General features: G+C 42.9%; 1 protein-coding gene across 2 annotated transcripts in view; it reads right to left on the bottom strand.

Moving 5' to 3' along the window:
- Positions 1-2,761: 2,761 nt before the first annotated feature.
- The window catches only part of SLC6A2 (solute carrier family 6 member 2), a 488,933-nt gene continuing 475,946 nt past the window's right edge, over positions 2,762-15,748 (bottom strand). For both annotated transcript variants that reach the window (XM_063945285.1, XM_063945286.1), the window contains 2 exons: positions 12,867-12,938; positions 2,762-4,115 (listed from right to left, as the gene is read on the bottom strand). In XM_063945285.1, the coding sequence (XP_063801355.1) occupies positions 4,092-4,115; positions 12,867-12,938 (96 nt within the window). In that variant the 3' untranslated portion in view covers positions 2,762-4,091. The remainder of the gene's footprint in view (positions 4,116-12,866; positions 12,939-15,748) is intronic.

Here is a 15,748-nt window from a genome sequence, read left to right as displayed (position 1 = left end):
GACTGAAAATGAGTGGAAATTATGGTTATTGAGGTTAATAATACTTTGGGATCAAAATGACCCCCAAATTCTATGATTTAAGCTGTTTTTTAGGGTTTTTTGAAAAAAACACCCGAATCCAAAACACACCCGAATCCGACAAAAAAAATTCGGTGAGGTTTTGCCAAAACGCGTTCGAACCCAAAACACGGCCGCGGAACCGAACCCAAAACCAAAACACAAAACCCGAAAAATTTCCGGTGCTCATCACTAACGCAAATGATGGAATTGTGTACCAGATTATGGCTTGTCTCAAAGAATATCAATCCCCTGCTTACAAATATAATTTCAGAACTTTGCAAGGCTTTATGTAACTTCTCCTGGCTGTTTGCCGCATGGTCCCAGACTATCTATCTTCCATTTTTGGCATTTATGAGACCTTTGCTCAAGAAAAAGTCCAAGATATTGTCACTCCATGGACCTGTTTGCTGCTGCAGCAGAGCCTGTGGACGGGAGCCAGTCCACGGACTCTGCTGCAGCAACAAACAGGTTCTGAAATTATCTTTGAACGAGTAAGCAGGGGACGGATATGCTTTGAGACAAGCCATAATCTGGTATGCAATTCCATTATTTGCGTGTGATTTACTGTTCTGGAGAGAACTACTACACCATAGGCGCTTTTTCCTTTTTTTTCGTTTACAGATCTTCTTGGCTACGTGTACCTAGTGGCATCTTGAGGAACTGAGCAGCAGCCCGAAAATGCGGAGGGTGTTGCTACGTGGCTAATAAGCCTATTTCTGACTTTGTGAGACCCTGAGGACTATATACTGGGGTATAGGAAGTGAGAGATATATAACTCACTTTGTACATTTTGATATCCTGTAAACCATACATTGTGGTATGGAAATATTGGACTTGGATTAGCGCATTGATCTATATAATTTCTGCATTGTTTAACCACAAGGTTTGTTAGATTGTAAACTTGCGAGCAGGGCCTTCCTACCTCTATGTCTGTCTGTCTTTGCCCAGTTTTGTTCTATATCTGTTGTTCTAATTGTAAAGCGCAACAGAATATGCTGCGCTATCTAAGAAACTGCTAATAAATAAATAAATTAGCATTATTTTGCTAATGATTACTTCAATATCTCTCTCCTTCGAATAGATTCAGTATCCGTGTGCTAATTTTGGTCAAATACAGTGGACACACTGACACATGTTTCACTATAATGCAAGTGGCATTTCCCTCTTCACTTGCCTCAACGTTCAATTCAAGATGGATGAATGTATTAGAAAGGTAACTGTAAACTATTTATTTTTTGGGGGCTATTTTCAAGGACGGCAAAGTATGCATGAACTTTAAAATGTGCTATACAAATAGGCCTTCATAAGCAAAGAGTCCTTGTAGGTATGCATTTTGCATACTGTAGCTTCTAAATGACCCTTAATTATGTTAACTTCAATAAGATTAGGCTACTGTATACGTAAGCAGCTTCAAAATCAGGTGATGAGAGAAGTTGGATAGGTCACAAAGGTTAGTATATTATTTGCACACAGATAGCACTGAAGGATTCTATGAACTTCTTAGGAATGCAGAATACAAAAAAATATATAGTACTAGATGGTTAAGTACTGAGTCTACTAAAAGAGAGGTGCAAGGAAATAGAACCATGGAAACAGATAGAGCAATGTCAGTTAAACAGATAACATATGACACAGGAAAGTACAATGCTGTCACATATCTTTGAGAAAACGTGTCTCAAGGTGATAGTCATGATCAGGAGGGGAATTCTATATTATCTGTATCCAATCACAACATTCTTTGGTGAAACAAACATGGAGATGCTATCAGCCTTCCCATTCTTCTCTTCACTGTACTGGCTATAGGTCCGCTTCTATATTTTCACTAAATTAGCCAAAGATTGAAACGGTATCCTTATATTATATCATATTAAACCCCCAATAATCTATGCATGGACTCAGGGGGAGATGTACGAAGCAGTGAAGTGTGGAGAAGTGAGCCAGTGGAGAAGTTGCCCAACCAATCAGCATTGAAGTAACATTTATAATTTGCATAATATAAAATTATACAGAGCAGTTGATTGGTTGCCATAAGCAACTTCTCCACTTGCTCACTTCCCCACTCTTTTCACTGCTTAGTACATACATCTCCCTTTAAGCTTTTATGTACAGATTCAATACTGTAATTATATTAATTTCACATATTTTGTGAAGATATAGGTACTATGAACAGTATGTCTTGTTTTAAAAGGGAACGGAGAGTTTGATAAAGCTGTGCTGTCATGCTGGTTGTGCTGTGACTCGTGGGGCCAAATGTAATAGAGTGAGAGTTACAAAAAGTGAGAGATTTGGTAAGGTTTTGCAGGTTTTTTTAAAAAGTGGCAATCATTTACACAGCAAGATCAACCTGGTTTTGCAGTGTAAATGATTGCCACTTTAAAAAAAAAAAACTGAAAAACCTTACCAGATCTCTCACTTTCTGAAACTCTCACTCTTACATTTGGCCTGTGGTGTTTTTGATCTGCAGGTATCCAAAAGCTTTAAGAAAGACCAATGCTTGCATTCAGCAAGTGGAAAATTGAGGTTGCCGATACCAATCACACATCTTTGGTCATTTACTATTGGTGCAGAAAGTAATCCTTGCTTTTGTACATCTGAAATCATCATTGTGCATTGTCTTTTCAAATATGTTATTTGCACCATACTGTATTTAGGTAATAAAAGAATTCATTTCAGGCAAAAATTCTGACATCTGCTGTGTACATAAATGTGACTTAAATAAGTTTTATTTGAAGCAGGAGTTATAAATGGACCACACACACTATATAATTACAAACACTTTCTGAAAAAGATATGATAAGCCCAAAATGGAAAAAACACTTTGTATTTTTTATTCTACAGATTTTCTAAAGAAAGACAGAAAACTACTGGCAATCTTTTTGTTACTGTGGCCATATGTCTCATAAAAAAAAGAAGATGCAATAAGAACAAAGTTACATAATATTTCATAGAACCACTAAACCTAAAAAGGCTATATATGTATACATATATATACATGCACATACAAAGATTCAGGAGATTATCAGAACTCAGTATATTAGCGATAAACTCTTTTGTTAGCAGGTGGGGGAATATTGTTTCCAATATATACTGAAGGACTATGACCAGCTTCTAGGTGTTGGAATGGGCTGGGTGTAATGGTCAGTAGTTTTCATTCAGCTGCATAGCAAATGTAAATATTATATGCAACAATAAATTTAAAAGCAAACCAATAGTCCAGTGGAGATATAGGACATATGAAATACTGAGCCATTGGTGAAAGATGACTGTTAATACATGAAAAACTGGAACTGCATCTGCCTAGCACATCAGGACAGAGTAAGAACAGATGAGCATATGCAGGTCACATGTATAAGCCTAAGAGAGTTTTTGTGATTAGTGACGTGTTTGTGGCTTCAGAAGAGGTTGACAAAAGCAATGGGTCTGCAGAATTGCCTATAATACGTTAACCTGTCAGGTCTAACAAACAGGCCTTCTCGTCTTCTGTTTCTGTATTGTTATTGCATGTTTAATTTGCTTACTGAATAGTAATGCAAAATACAGCATGTAGGTATTATATAGTGGATAATAACTGATGCTTATGTGTGACACAAGGAAGGTTTCATAACAGATTGCACTTTTTTCATAGTGTTCTTTTAAAAAACTTTACAACTTAATGGAGCGACTACAGTTGCATCAGTGTAAACTAAAAAAAATTAAAATAATTAATCTTTGCATTATTCCACTGAACTAAAGCTGTAATCAATCATTCCCTTCAGACAGCTTACAGAGGTAGTTTTTATGTGAGGCTTATTGGAAAGCCTACACAATTTATTTTTTGAACCCATCTCAGCAAACACATTACTTAACCAGTAATACCAAACTGTTTAAGGACAATTAATTTAACATTTTGAAATATGATGAGATCATGGAAAAACAAGGCATTGAACACAGGAAGAGGTATCTGCTTCTCATAGGCTGTTTGGATTTCAATTGGGATCACCAAACTGGACTTGTCCCAGAGTAGCCGTACATGTTGATCATGAAATTGTTTGTCATATAGTTAGCCAATGTTGGAGCTGCAAGAAAACACACACACTAGATTAGTTTCCAAGCGCCGATGTTTTATTCATAATTAAGGTCTACATTTGTGTTATTCTGAATTTCGTAACACAACGGCATGTTAAGAATGATGCATCTACCTAGAACATTCCCTATGTTATATATTAATGTGTTCTATGGGAATGATTCTGAGATGTATGCAAATGCATTCCCAGCTACTAATGTATATGCAGTGGCTATGCGAAAATATGCAAATGTTGCTGCCACATGGATTTGTATTGAGACGTTCACTGGCGACTTTACAAATCTCAGCAGCTGCATACAAAATGCAACATCCGTAGTAGATACAGTAAGTCGATTATTGAAGTAGCCCTATAGTCACTCACCATGGCCACAGGAACAAATAGACTGGAAACATTGCTGTTTTATATGAGATCGCAGTCGCAGCCTCAAACACGCCCCCAAAAGTCCCAACACACCTGCATTTTTGTCACCAATCCCTCTTACCTCCCACAATTGGATCCTTGACTGTCAATCACATTGCAAATAAATCTTCTCCGTGACTGCTGTCACAAGACCATGGAGGCAAATGCGCAGTACAACTTAGACACAAGCACAAACAGCTGATAATTGCTCAACTGTAAAAAAAATTGGGTTTGCGTACATCTCTGAATCAATCCCTATATCTGTGTTCTGATCTTTCTCTCACATAAATGTCCAGTAGGAGGAGACTGAGCAACATCCAGCAGTGCAAGTGGGTGGGTACGGGTGGGTACTGCGTACCCTTAAGAATTTAGCCGTGGGTACGCCGTAACCCACTACCGCCGGGCCGCCACTCCCTCTGCTGCTGCTCACTGCTTGCTGATGCATGAGGGAAGGAGAGCTCTCTCCTGCCCCCCCCAGTGTGTACCTTCAATTCAGCACCAGCCCATGAGCCAATCAGAGCTCGTGGACCGGCAGCCAAGGCTCTTAATTGGCTGCCGGACCACAAGCTTTGATTGGCTCATGGATCGGCACCTAATTGAACATAGACTGACACCCGCACCGCCGCTGGAGACTGAGGGGCAGGAGAGGCGCATGCTGCGCTCTCCTCTCCTCACACACAGGAACAGGACAGCAGCAGCGTGGTAAGCAGCAGAGGAATGGGGGGCATGTTTACCTTGCACTGGGGCATATCTGGCACTGTGGAGACATGTGTATCTGGCACTGGGAGCATATCTGGCACTGTGGGGGCATTTCTGTATCTGACACTGGGGCATATCTGGCACTGGGGTGACATGTGTATCTGGCACTGGGGGCATTCCTGTATGTGGCACTGGGGGTATATCTGGCACTGTGGGGACATTTCTGTATCTGGCACTGGGTGGGCAATGTATATCTGACCCAGTGGGGGCATTTGTGTATCTGGCACTGTGAGGCAATGTATATCTGGCACTGTGAGGCGATGTGAATCTGGCTCTCTGGGGGCATTTGTGTATCTGGCACTGTGGGGCAATGTGTATCTGGCACTGTGAGGCAATGTATATATGGCGCTCTGGGGGCATTTGTGTATCTGGCACTGTGAGGCAATGTATATCTGGCACACTGGGGCATTTGTGTATCTGGCACAGTGAGGCAATGTGTATCTGGCACTCTGGGGGCATTTGTGTATCTGGCACAGTGAGGCAATGTGTATCTGGCACTGTGGGGCAATGTATATCTGGCACTGTGGAGCAACATGTATCTGGTCCTATTGGGGTCATATGTGTATCTGCCCCTCCCCCCATATGTGTATCACATCCCCATTTTCATTGGCCATGCCCCATGTGGCATTTATCCACACCCATTTTCTTGACGTGTGCACACAGTACCTATAAGACATTTTTTTCTACCTGCATCACTGGCATCATCTAGGGGTAAATTCACTAAGATTAGTTTTTGACCCATGTTTGGCCGAGTTTAAACATAGTAATGACTGATCGGACACGGGATTATTTTTCAAAATCAAACACGGGTATTTACTATAATACCATGTTTTCTGTGATCATGTTTCCCAATGGTGTAGGCAGTACTGAGGGTAATTCTGAGTTGATCGCAGCAGCAAGTTTGTTAGCAATTGGGCAAAACCATGTGCACTGCAGGGGGGGGCAGATATAACATGTGCAGAGAAAATTAGATTTGGGTGGGTTATTTTGTTTCTGTACAGGGTAAATACTGGCTGCTTTATTTTTACACTGCAATTTAGATTTCAGTTTGAATTCACCCCACCCAAATCTAACTCTCTCTGCACATGTTTTATCTGCCTCCCCTGCAGTGCTCGTGGTTTTGCCCAACTGTTAACAAATTTGCTGCTGCGATCAACTCAGAATTAGGCCCAATGTTTGCTGTGTGTGCTGGCAGCCAAACCGTCCCATGAGATCTGTGCAGTGTTAGTGTAAATAGGAGTTGAAAACAGAAAAAATGTGTTCCCCCTATTAATTGACAGCCAGCCCGCTCACAACCAATCAGCAGCCTGTTACTGATTCTCTGGCGGCCCTGTAAATGATGGAAACCATACAGGTTCTGCCATGTGTGTATACACATATAGCTTCTCTAGGTAAGGCTGGTTTGGGACTTTCATTTTTCATTTTTAATGCCCCTGGATCAGAGGCAGAACTCTGGGAGGCAACGGAGTCAGTGGCCCTGCACCTTACAAATCACACCCTCTTTATTATACACATTTTACAAGTGTCACACCCAGGATTAGAAACCACAACCTATTACACTGGAAGCAGACACCTTACTGATGAAGCTGTTTGCGCCTGTATAGGAAATATGAGAATTTTAACTATATGAAGATACTTCTCTGACAATTACACGTAACTTCATATAGTTAGCATTCTCATGCTTCCTCTACAGGAGCAAATAGCTCCATCAGTAAAGTGTCTGCTATTACACACACACACACACACACACACACGCACGCGCGCGCGCGCACGCGCACACACACACACACACACACACACTTATCTTGATATAGGAAATAGGGGGGCACCAATATTTATCTTGCCTCCGGGCAACTGGGACGAACTTACACCCCTGCCCTGGATGCTACTGGGGAAGAGGACCAATCTTCTCCAAGGGATGAGTGAGTATAGATATTTTCCTCCCTATCCATGTAATGGATTCTACTTGGACAAGTGAACCGAATACACCAGAGACAAGGTAAATATATGTGAGTATGAGTGTATGTAATAAACTTGTACTTTCTACGTGTGTGTGTTTTTTAAAATATTTATTTTACAGGGAGATTATAGGTACCCGTAGGCCCTTAATTCCCCGCATGCTGGTACTTGTGCTTCTCCAATAACCAGCATGTTGGGGAGGATTGCTGGGACCTGTAGTCCTCCTGTAAAAGACAATATTAGACTGGGCTTCAATTAGTCTGAAGTGCTATCAACTCGGCACCCACCACCCAGGGGTGTTGGGGTAAGCACCGGGCTTCAGTTCAGGCCTTGGGTGCCCTGAAGAAGGGAGGAGTCTCCACTGACAGGAGACTGCTGCAGCTGAAGGATCAGAGATTGGACCACTGGGGAGTGCAGCACTAGACCTATCTCTGACCCCAATGAGCTCTGTCCCTGATCTGCCTTCTGGGTGAGAGAGATCGCTGTTGCCACAAAGCGTGTGCTGCAGCTGGGCCGGTGGATACTCTGATGGAACCTTGTTCTATGCACCACCTGCTGCTGTGATCTGCAAGGGAGGGTTGGGGGACAGCTGACGCTGTCACTATGTCCAGCAAGGGGAGAGGGGAGACAGCGCTTCCACTGTTCTGAAAGGGGAGGGTTAGCCAGTGCTGCAAGGGGAGATCCAGTGCTGCCACTGTTCTGCAAGGGGAGGGAGCCAGCGCTGCTACTGTTCTGCAAGGAAAGGGGGGAGCCAGTGCTTCAATGGAAGGGGGAAGCCAGCGCTGCCACTGTTCTGCAAGGGTAGGGGGGAAGCCAGCACAGTCACTGTTCTGCAAAGGGATGGCGGAGTCGAAATTGTAACTGTTCTGCAAGGGTAGGGGGGAGCCAACACTGTCACAGTGTCCTGCAACAGAAGAGGGAGAGCCGACACTGTCACTGTGCTGCATGGTGGGTAGGAGACAACACTGTCACTGTTCTGCAAGAGGAGGGAGGGAAAGCTGATGCTGTCACTGTGTTCTGCAAGGGGAGGGGAAGCCAATGCTGTAATTATGCTCAGCAAGAAGGGAGTAGTGGTTGGTTGAGGGGTAGCACTGGTTGTGAGCATCACGTGCTTGTAATCCAATCACTCTCTGCTCCCACTGTCTCCCACTTCCTCTCCCAGTCTCCCACTGCCTCTCCCAGTATTCCACTGCTTCTCCTTACCCTTTTCCACCCATTGCCTTTCATGGTCACATACTGCCTCTCTGTCACCCACTGCCTCCTGCTATCACCCACTGCCAGTCATTGCCTCTCCCTGCCACCTACTATCTACCCTGACACACACTGCCTCCTACTGGCATCACTTTCTCTTCATAACCCAAACCTGTCACCCTCTGCTTCTATCCATCACATTCTCCCTGTCACCCACTCCTTTCCCTAGCACCTTTTCTTGTCTTCCACTATCTCTCCCCGTGACCTCTCTCCTGTCACCCTCTCCCTTTCACCCACTTCCTCTCCCTGTCATCATTTATGTCATTCACTGTCTCTCCCTGCATTACTTTCTCTCCATCAACCTCTCTTTCCTGTCTCCCTATGCATCACCATCTTCCCATCACCCTCTGCTTCTCTATATCACCCAATGCCTCTGCCTGGCACCTTCTCCCTGTCACTTACTGCCTCTCCCATCACCCTTTTTCCGTCATCTTATGTCTTCTCCTGACACCCTTTCCTGTCACCCACTACTACTTGTCTCCACTATATCTCCTGTCACACTCTCATTGTCACCCACTGACTCTCTCCATCATCATGCCTTTGAAAAAGCTGCAGGCTATACGCAGCAAAATGCGTTAGTTGTTGCTAGATTGTCAGGATGCCTTACTGAACTGGAACCGAACCAGCCCCGGAATACCATCTTTGAATTACAAGAGATCCAGAGAGTTTTCGACCTACTACCATACTGCATCAGGAACCTATTCACCAAACAGGACATTGTTAAACCATCATCCCTCTAACGGTAAATTGCATGCACCTCTAAATGGATCCACTCTGCAAAGAGACTCTTGTTGCATTGGACGGGGCACTATTGGAACAGACTCCATTAACAAAGTTCTATTTCAGTCCTGACCAGATATCAATGGTAATATCCACTTTTTGACCGTTGTGTATGAATTCATACAATTTTTTAGCTTTTGCTGTATGTATGCGTTAATTATGTTTTTTATTAAATCGTCTTGATATTTTATATCATGGTTATGTATTATTATATGAGCGCAGCCTCCACCCCCATTCCATTTCTCTCCATCATCAGCCTACATCATCCACTGCTTCCCCCATCACCCATTCCTTGGTAACATTCACTGCTTCCCCCTGTCACCCATCCCCTTGCATCACCCACTGTCTCTCTCTGTCACCCTCTCCTGTCACACAGTGACTCTCCATCTCCTACTCTCTCTCCCTGTCACCCGCTGCCTCTCCAATGCATCACCCTCTCCCAGTCATACGAACATAGCATTATCTTTGAGGCCATTCCCCTTGTTTAGAGGTCACACCCACTTTTCCAGGAGTGTGCATGCTTTCTGTGTGCACAAATTGCACGCCACTGGCTTCCCCTGTCACAGTGCCCCCCTTGAGTGTGCCCCCTGGCTGTAGTTTTACCCCCATGCTAGTGGAGTCCGGTGCTTGCTTTTTAAATTCAGGGGGAACCTCCACATGTTTTTCCCTGTATTTTTTTTAACCAGAAACTACTCAAAGAGCTTGGGGCTAGTTATGCTTTTTTTCTAGGGAGGAAGGGGGGTGGAGAACCCCCAATGCAATTTTTTTTTTTTACTCTGTAAATACTTTTATACAGAGAAGCACTGCACAGATTATACTGATCTGTCTGGGCTTCTGAAAACATGCTGCTAAGGGGGACATAAGGTCTATTTCAAAAGTGTAATTTGGCCTCATTTTGCAAACATGATTTTTTGTACATTTCCGTGTTTCAGTGATGTCTATGGAAAGATCTATGGTGTATTAAATCGTATTAGCATACCTATGTTTTAAAAATTCTGCTCCATGCAACACTCTGTGTTTTGCGATTGCCAACTCAGGCAAACTTGGACCACAGTAAATGTGTATACCCTAGTCAGATCTATTTTGTTCCATTACTAACTTTTGTATTCACAGTATGTACATCTGGCATAAAATAAATTAAACAATTTCTAAAGTCTTTATGAAACTGGAAATGTAAAAAATATACACAGATAATTGTACAAATGTTACTCTACATGTTTCATGACCTAAATATTGCAAGAGTTTATTGTGGCTGTATTAACAAGGTGAACCACTGCCACCACATTATTCCCTCTCATCAACTAATACCCCTTTCACACCAAATTCCTGGGTCTGACCTGGGATTTGGAACACGGTTCCAAACCAGGGCAGACATGGGACAGACCTCTTTCACACAGCGGCGCTGACCCGGGTAATTCCCGGGTCGGTACCATTCACACTGCACATGGATGCAGTGGAATTCTTTTACTGGTGCTTGGAGATGATATCACCCTGACCAGTTGGAATATCTGTACAACTTCTAATCTGAAGAAAATAAGGTGTTTACTATAAATTCAGAGCAAACATTCACTGGTACCAAAGGATCTAATTGAATGGCACAGAGTATCAGACCAGGAGTAATATATTTACATACATTTTAACTCATTTCACAATTGAATTGCAGTTTTTTTCTGCTACTTATTAATATTCAAAAACCCAAACACTTTTCCAGTATTCAATTATTTCCTAGAATACCTAGTCAACATGTTAAATATAGAGTTTTCCCACACTATGGAAATATTTAGGGTACTATTTTTCATAGAATGTGCACATCTGGTTAAAATCCTATCAGCAACATTGTAGTAATAAGCAGAGCACTTACGGGACTTTGAAAGAGGTACAGAATGACAGTTGTTACACAGCAAGTACTCAGACTCTCTTACCACACCCAGCACTGCCAGATTAACTGGCTGGCATGCCTTCACTGGCCAGTCATCTAAGGATGTACCTATTACTGCAGTCCAGCTCAACATGGGTGCTGCCATCTTGCCGAAGGTCAGCTGACACTATTGCAGCCATTCATAATGACTTTACTTCTCAAATGAATCCAGTGTCCAAATATGCTGTAGATCACCCTGTTTAAACCATTTACTTTCACATGTTCATATCCAGTACAGCTTGTCTTCATGATACTCCTGTTTCAGTCTCAGAGGCAGTTCTCTGATACCTGAGCTTTCTGCTATTTTATTCCAATTCTCCGGTATTCTACAGAGTGCTCCTGTTCTTACTATCTGCAATCAGTCCAATATTCAACGCTTTCTACTCTGCAGCAGGATTCTTCTCCCTGTTGTAATCAGCAGCCTTCCATTACACCAGTGTGATGTCTGCTACCTGCAATACTACCTGTGTTTCCAGTGCTAATTTATCCAATAACCTCATGTGCCCAGTGGATAGGTACCACTGCCAGGTTGCACACTTAGACTTACCCTAATATTACTCTGTTCTCCTTCCTGCTCAGCATGGTCACCTTTACATTAGTGTAGGCCCCTGGCAATGCATAGGGAACCCTACCGTACCTGGTGCTATCAATGGCTGTGATGTCCTTGGGGGGGGGGGGGGGGGGTCTGAGGGAGAGGTTAATTGCTGCAAGAGCTGTCACTGTCATGTCTGGGGGGTGGGTGCTATTAGCGTCACAGTTTGTGATGTCTGGGGGGATGCTTTCGGTGGCTGTGCTGTAATATCTTGGGTGAGGGTGCTAGTGGCAGCAGTTATAATGTCTGGGGGTGCTAGCAGTGACGGTGGATGTGCAGTGTGGAGGATTATCGGTAATGGGCCCTTACAATCCTGGGGCCCATTGACAACTGCCAATTAAGCACAATGAAAGAGATGGTGCTTCTTCTCAGTATCCATGATGCTACTTATGAGAAGAAGCATCATCCAAACTCCACGTTTCATACAACATAAACTCAGAATATGACAGCAGCTGTATTGACTGTTGTTTTGGTGAAGCATAGCTTCTATATAATATAGAGCATTAATTAGTATGAGAGTTTTTGGTTTCTACAATCAAACCTACAGTATATATGTAACTCTATTCAGTTTATATTCCATAAGAAATTTGAAGGTATGATATTTAGAAACATGACTGCTATAATTTTGCAAAGTTACACTTGATAATATTTTAATATATTATACATTTCATACCAGGCACTGAAAGCAATTCTTAGTGTTAAAAGGAGACTAATCTTTACACATTTAAGCAAACACTGAAACCTAAATGTGTTTAAGACAAGTTCATTTTATCACCTCCTTCCTCCAGATACAAGCATGCTAAGACGAGGAAGGACAAACTGTAGGCTCTCAACTGTTGCTAAGCTATGTCTTCCATTATGTTCAATAATAATTGGTATGCTGAAGTAGCATGAATTAATTGAATGAAATTATGTAATAGACTTGTTATAACCTGACTATGTAATTAACTGAGCTCAGATTAATTCAGTCAATAAGTAAGTGGGAATTATAGACTAGAAAAAGATTTGTGTTAGTATGTCTGGATTACATACATGATTATTGAAATTAAATCAATGAATAAACTGGAAGGAAAAGTAAACCCACCTTAAACTGCCTGATGTCTCCTTGAGCAACTAGATGATATTCATTTTCTGGGGTAATACAGTATGCAAGTCTCTAAAATGTTAAAAAAACATATATTTGTACATGTATAAATGTGTAACAAGATAAAAACTTTAAAATTAGAGATACAAATAAAGGGCCTGATTCAGCATGGAATGCTGCTGCGGCAGCGTTTGCATGCAGCAGCCGCACTGCAACAGCATCTCACTTGTGCCAACACCTCTGCCTGATTGACAGGCAGAGGCATTCGCGGGGCGGGAGGGAGTGTTGACTCGACATTTAGGAGGCATCGCAGTGGCATTGGGGGCATGGTCCGGACCGCTTGCGGGGCATACCGCAGCGACCTGAAACATGGTGGGTAGCCATCTGCCTTCGTGTAGGCAGAGCGCTACCCTAAACATGAGAAAGCATCGCTTCTGTGCGATGCATTCTCATGTTTGGTGGGGGGGGGGGGGGGGGGGGCAGGGCGTCCTCCCGCATGTCAGTGTAATGCATGGTAGATATGTGATATTTTGCACATCTACGATCCATGCTTAATAATGCCCAATGTTCACTCTAAACTGAACATTCTGAAAATTAAAACTTTACAACCTTACTTCAATTAGCATTCTATTTACAACGGCTTCATTAAGAATCAACTGTTTATTGTCACTATTTACAATGCATTTTGTCAACAAGTTCAATATACTTTCATTTCCAGATCAATCAACCTAGAGGAAATAGGGAGCACAAACACAGTATACTCAAAGAGAGAGAGAGAGAGAGAGAGAGAGAGAGGTAAAGTAGTACAGAAGGTGCATGAGTTGGAAATGTTCTGATGTCATACTAGTTGTAGTGCTGAATATGAATTTTGATTGTGACTGTGATAACTTAGCAGTGTGAGATTGTGTTTTCTAGTTATACAGTATCCTGCAGACTGACCAGGGCATGACAATTAACTCTAATGCAATACATATACGATATCCCGCTAGACGGGATACCAGCTGTCAATATACCGACAGGGGCATCCCATCTGCCGGAATCCCGGCAGCGAGGAAACGAGTCCCCTTGTGGGCTCGCTACGCTCACCAGGGTTGGACTGGCCAACAGGGGTACAGTGTAAACCCCCGGTGGACCCTACTGCCTGGGGCCCACCCCTCTTCTAGTGATCAGGTTCCAGACTGTGCTGTTATATAACTTATTAATCAATAATTTATCATGCATGCACTACAGTATTTACTGTATATATTTATCAAGGGGCCCAACACATGCAAAATGGTTAGGCAAACCAATGTGGCAGATGGGCACCCCCCCCACCAATAGAGACTGGCCACACCCCTAAACATGGGCCGCTACCACTGCATTCCCCCGGTGGGCCCTTCATACCCTGGTCAGACACTGGTGCTCACCATGCAGCAGACCCGGTGGCTCGCTGCACTCACCATAAGTCGTATTCCCACTTGGTTGGTGGCATGGATCCACCAACCGAGTGGGAGAACCAGGTCAGTGTCAGGATTCAGGCTGTCGATCTATCGGCGGGTGTCGGGATTCTAATGTCGGTCTCCTGGATGTTGGAATACCGACTGCCGATAAACTGATTGTATCCCCCTTTAATACTGTATGCATTGGACTATATTCTGGACATTTGGGTGTGCATGATGCTCATTGTGACCATTTTTAAAAACTTTAGGACTAAAGTAAACAATATACTGGTCACTGGTCTTTAAAATGTAGCAAAACCAATGTAGTTTATCATCTTTGTGCTGCACAGATGTGTGGGATGTGTGCAAAGGCCACATTATCATTCTTGTCTGACCCTGTGAAATATAGAGAGGCAGACACAAGACATAACATTCACTACTAATCTTACAGACTGGAACACCATTGGCATTTTCCTAGTGATGCTAACATTGAAAAAAGCATTAAAATGAAGAGCAAACCATAACTAGATTTAAAATATCCCTGTTGTTGCAATTCTGCGGCCATAAGCTTAAGCTTACACTTACATTCAGGATGCAGCCTACTCTAAAGCTGGGTACACATCAAATCAATATTTTCACGATTTTCTCAATCAGATCGACAAATCATGCATATCATCTGCCCGTTTGGACGATCCTGAGAGTCGCATGCCATACAGTTTTTACTGGTTGGCCATGCAGTTTAATGAAGGATGGAACGAGAGATCATTCTGTCATTCATTAAATTGTTTAGAGTGTATGATCAATCTGATGGTTCGAGGCAAAGGGTAATCGCCCGCCCTGACCATCGGTACGATTGCCCATCATCCTGATGTGTGCATAGAGTAAGAGGCAGATTCGATTTAGCGCAGAAGCCAACAGAAAGTTGTAAACTATCTCACAGAGGCTAATTGCAGCCTATGGAGGTGCGAGCAGGATCAGCCTACTGTAACAGGCAGAAAATGGCTCTACACAAGTTGCCGACTAGTCTAACCCTAACCGGAAGAACCATGTTGACACTGTAATGTTGACATTGTGGTGTTGGCATTCTGAATATCGACATCGACAATGCTGACTATGTGACTGGAGCCCATAAGAGATTTCTATGTATCACATTATAATGCATGCTAATTTTCCCCCAGGTTTGTCTCTGTAATGTATACATATGGTGATGGATGACTGATATATATAAACTATGGTATAACAATGTTTCAATCCGTAACTTACATATGGTCAGTAATGGATGGGGTTGATATTTGAAAAAAATTATTATTTGTATACAATTGAAAATGGTTCACACACACACACACACACACACACACACACACACACCCCCACCCCCCACCCCGACCCGGGGGTCGCCATGGTGGTGGTGTTGGGATCCTTTTACACCATAGCTACACATACCAACTCATACCTCCGGAACCA

The sequence above is a fragment of the Pseudophryne corroboree genome, chromosome 11 (genome assembly GCF_028390025.1).
Source record: "Pseudophryne corroboree isolate aPseCor3 chromosome 11, aPseCor3.hap2, whole genome shotgun sequence".
Classification (NCBI taxonomy): domain Eukaryota; kingdom Metazoa; phylum Chordata; class Amphibia; order Anura; family Myobatrachidae; genus Pseudophryne; species Pseudophryne corroboree.
The sequence above is the reverse complement of the archived record's forward strand: the minus strand, read 5'-3'. Positions and strand labels throughout refer to the sequence as shown.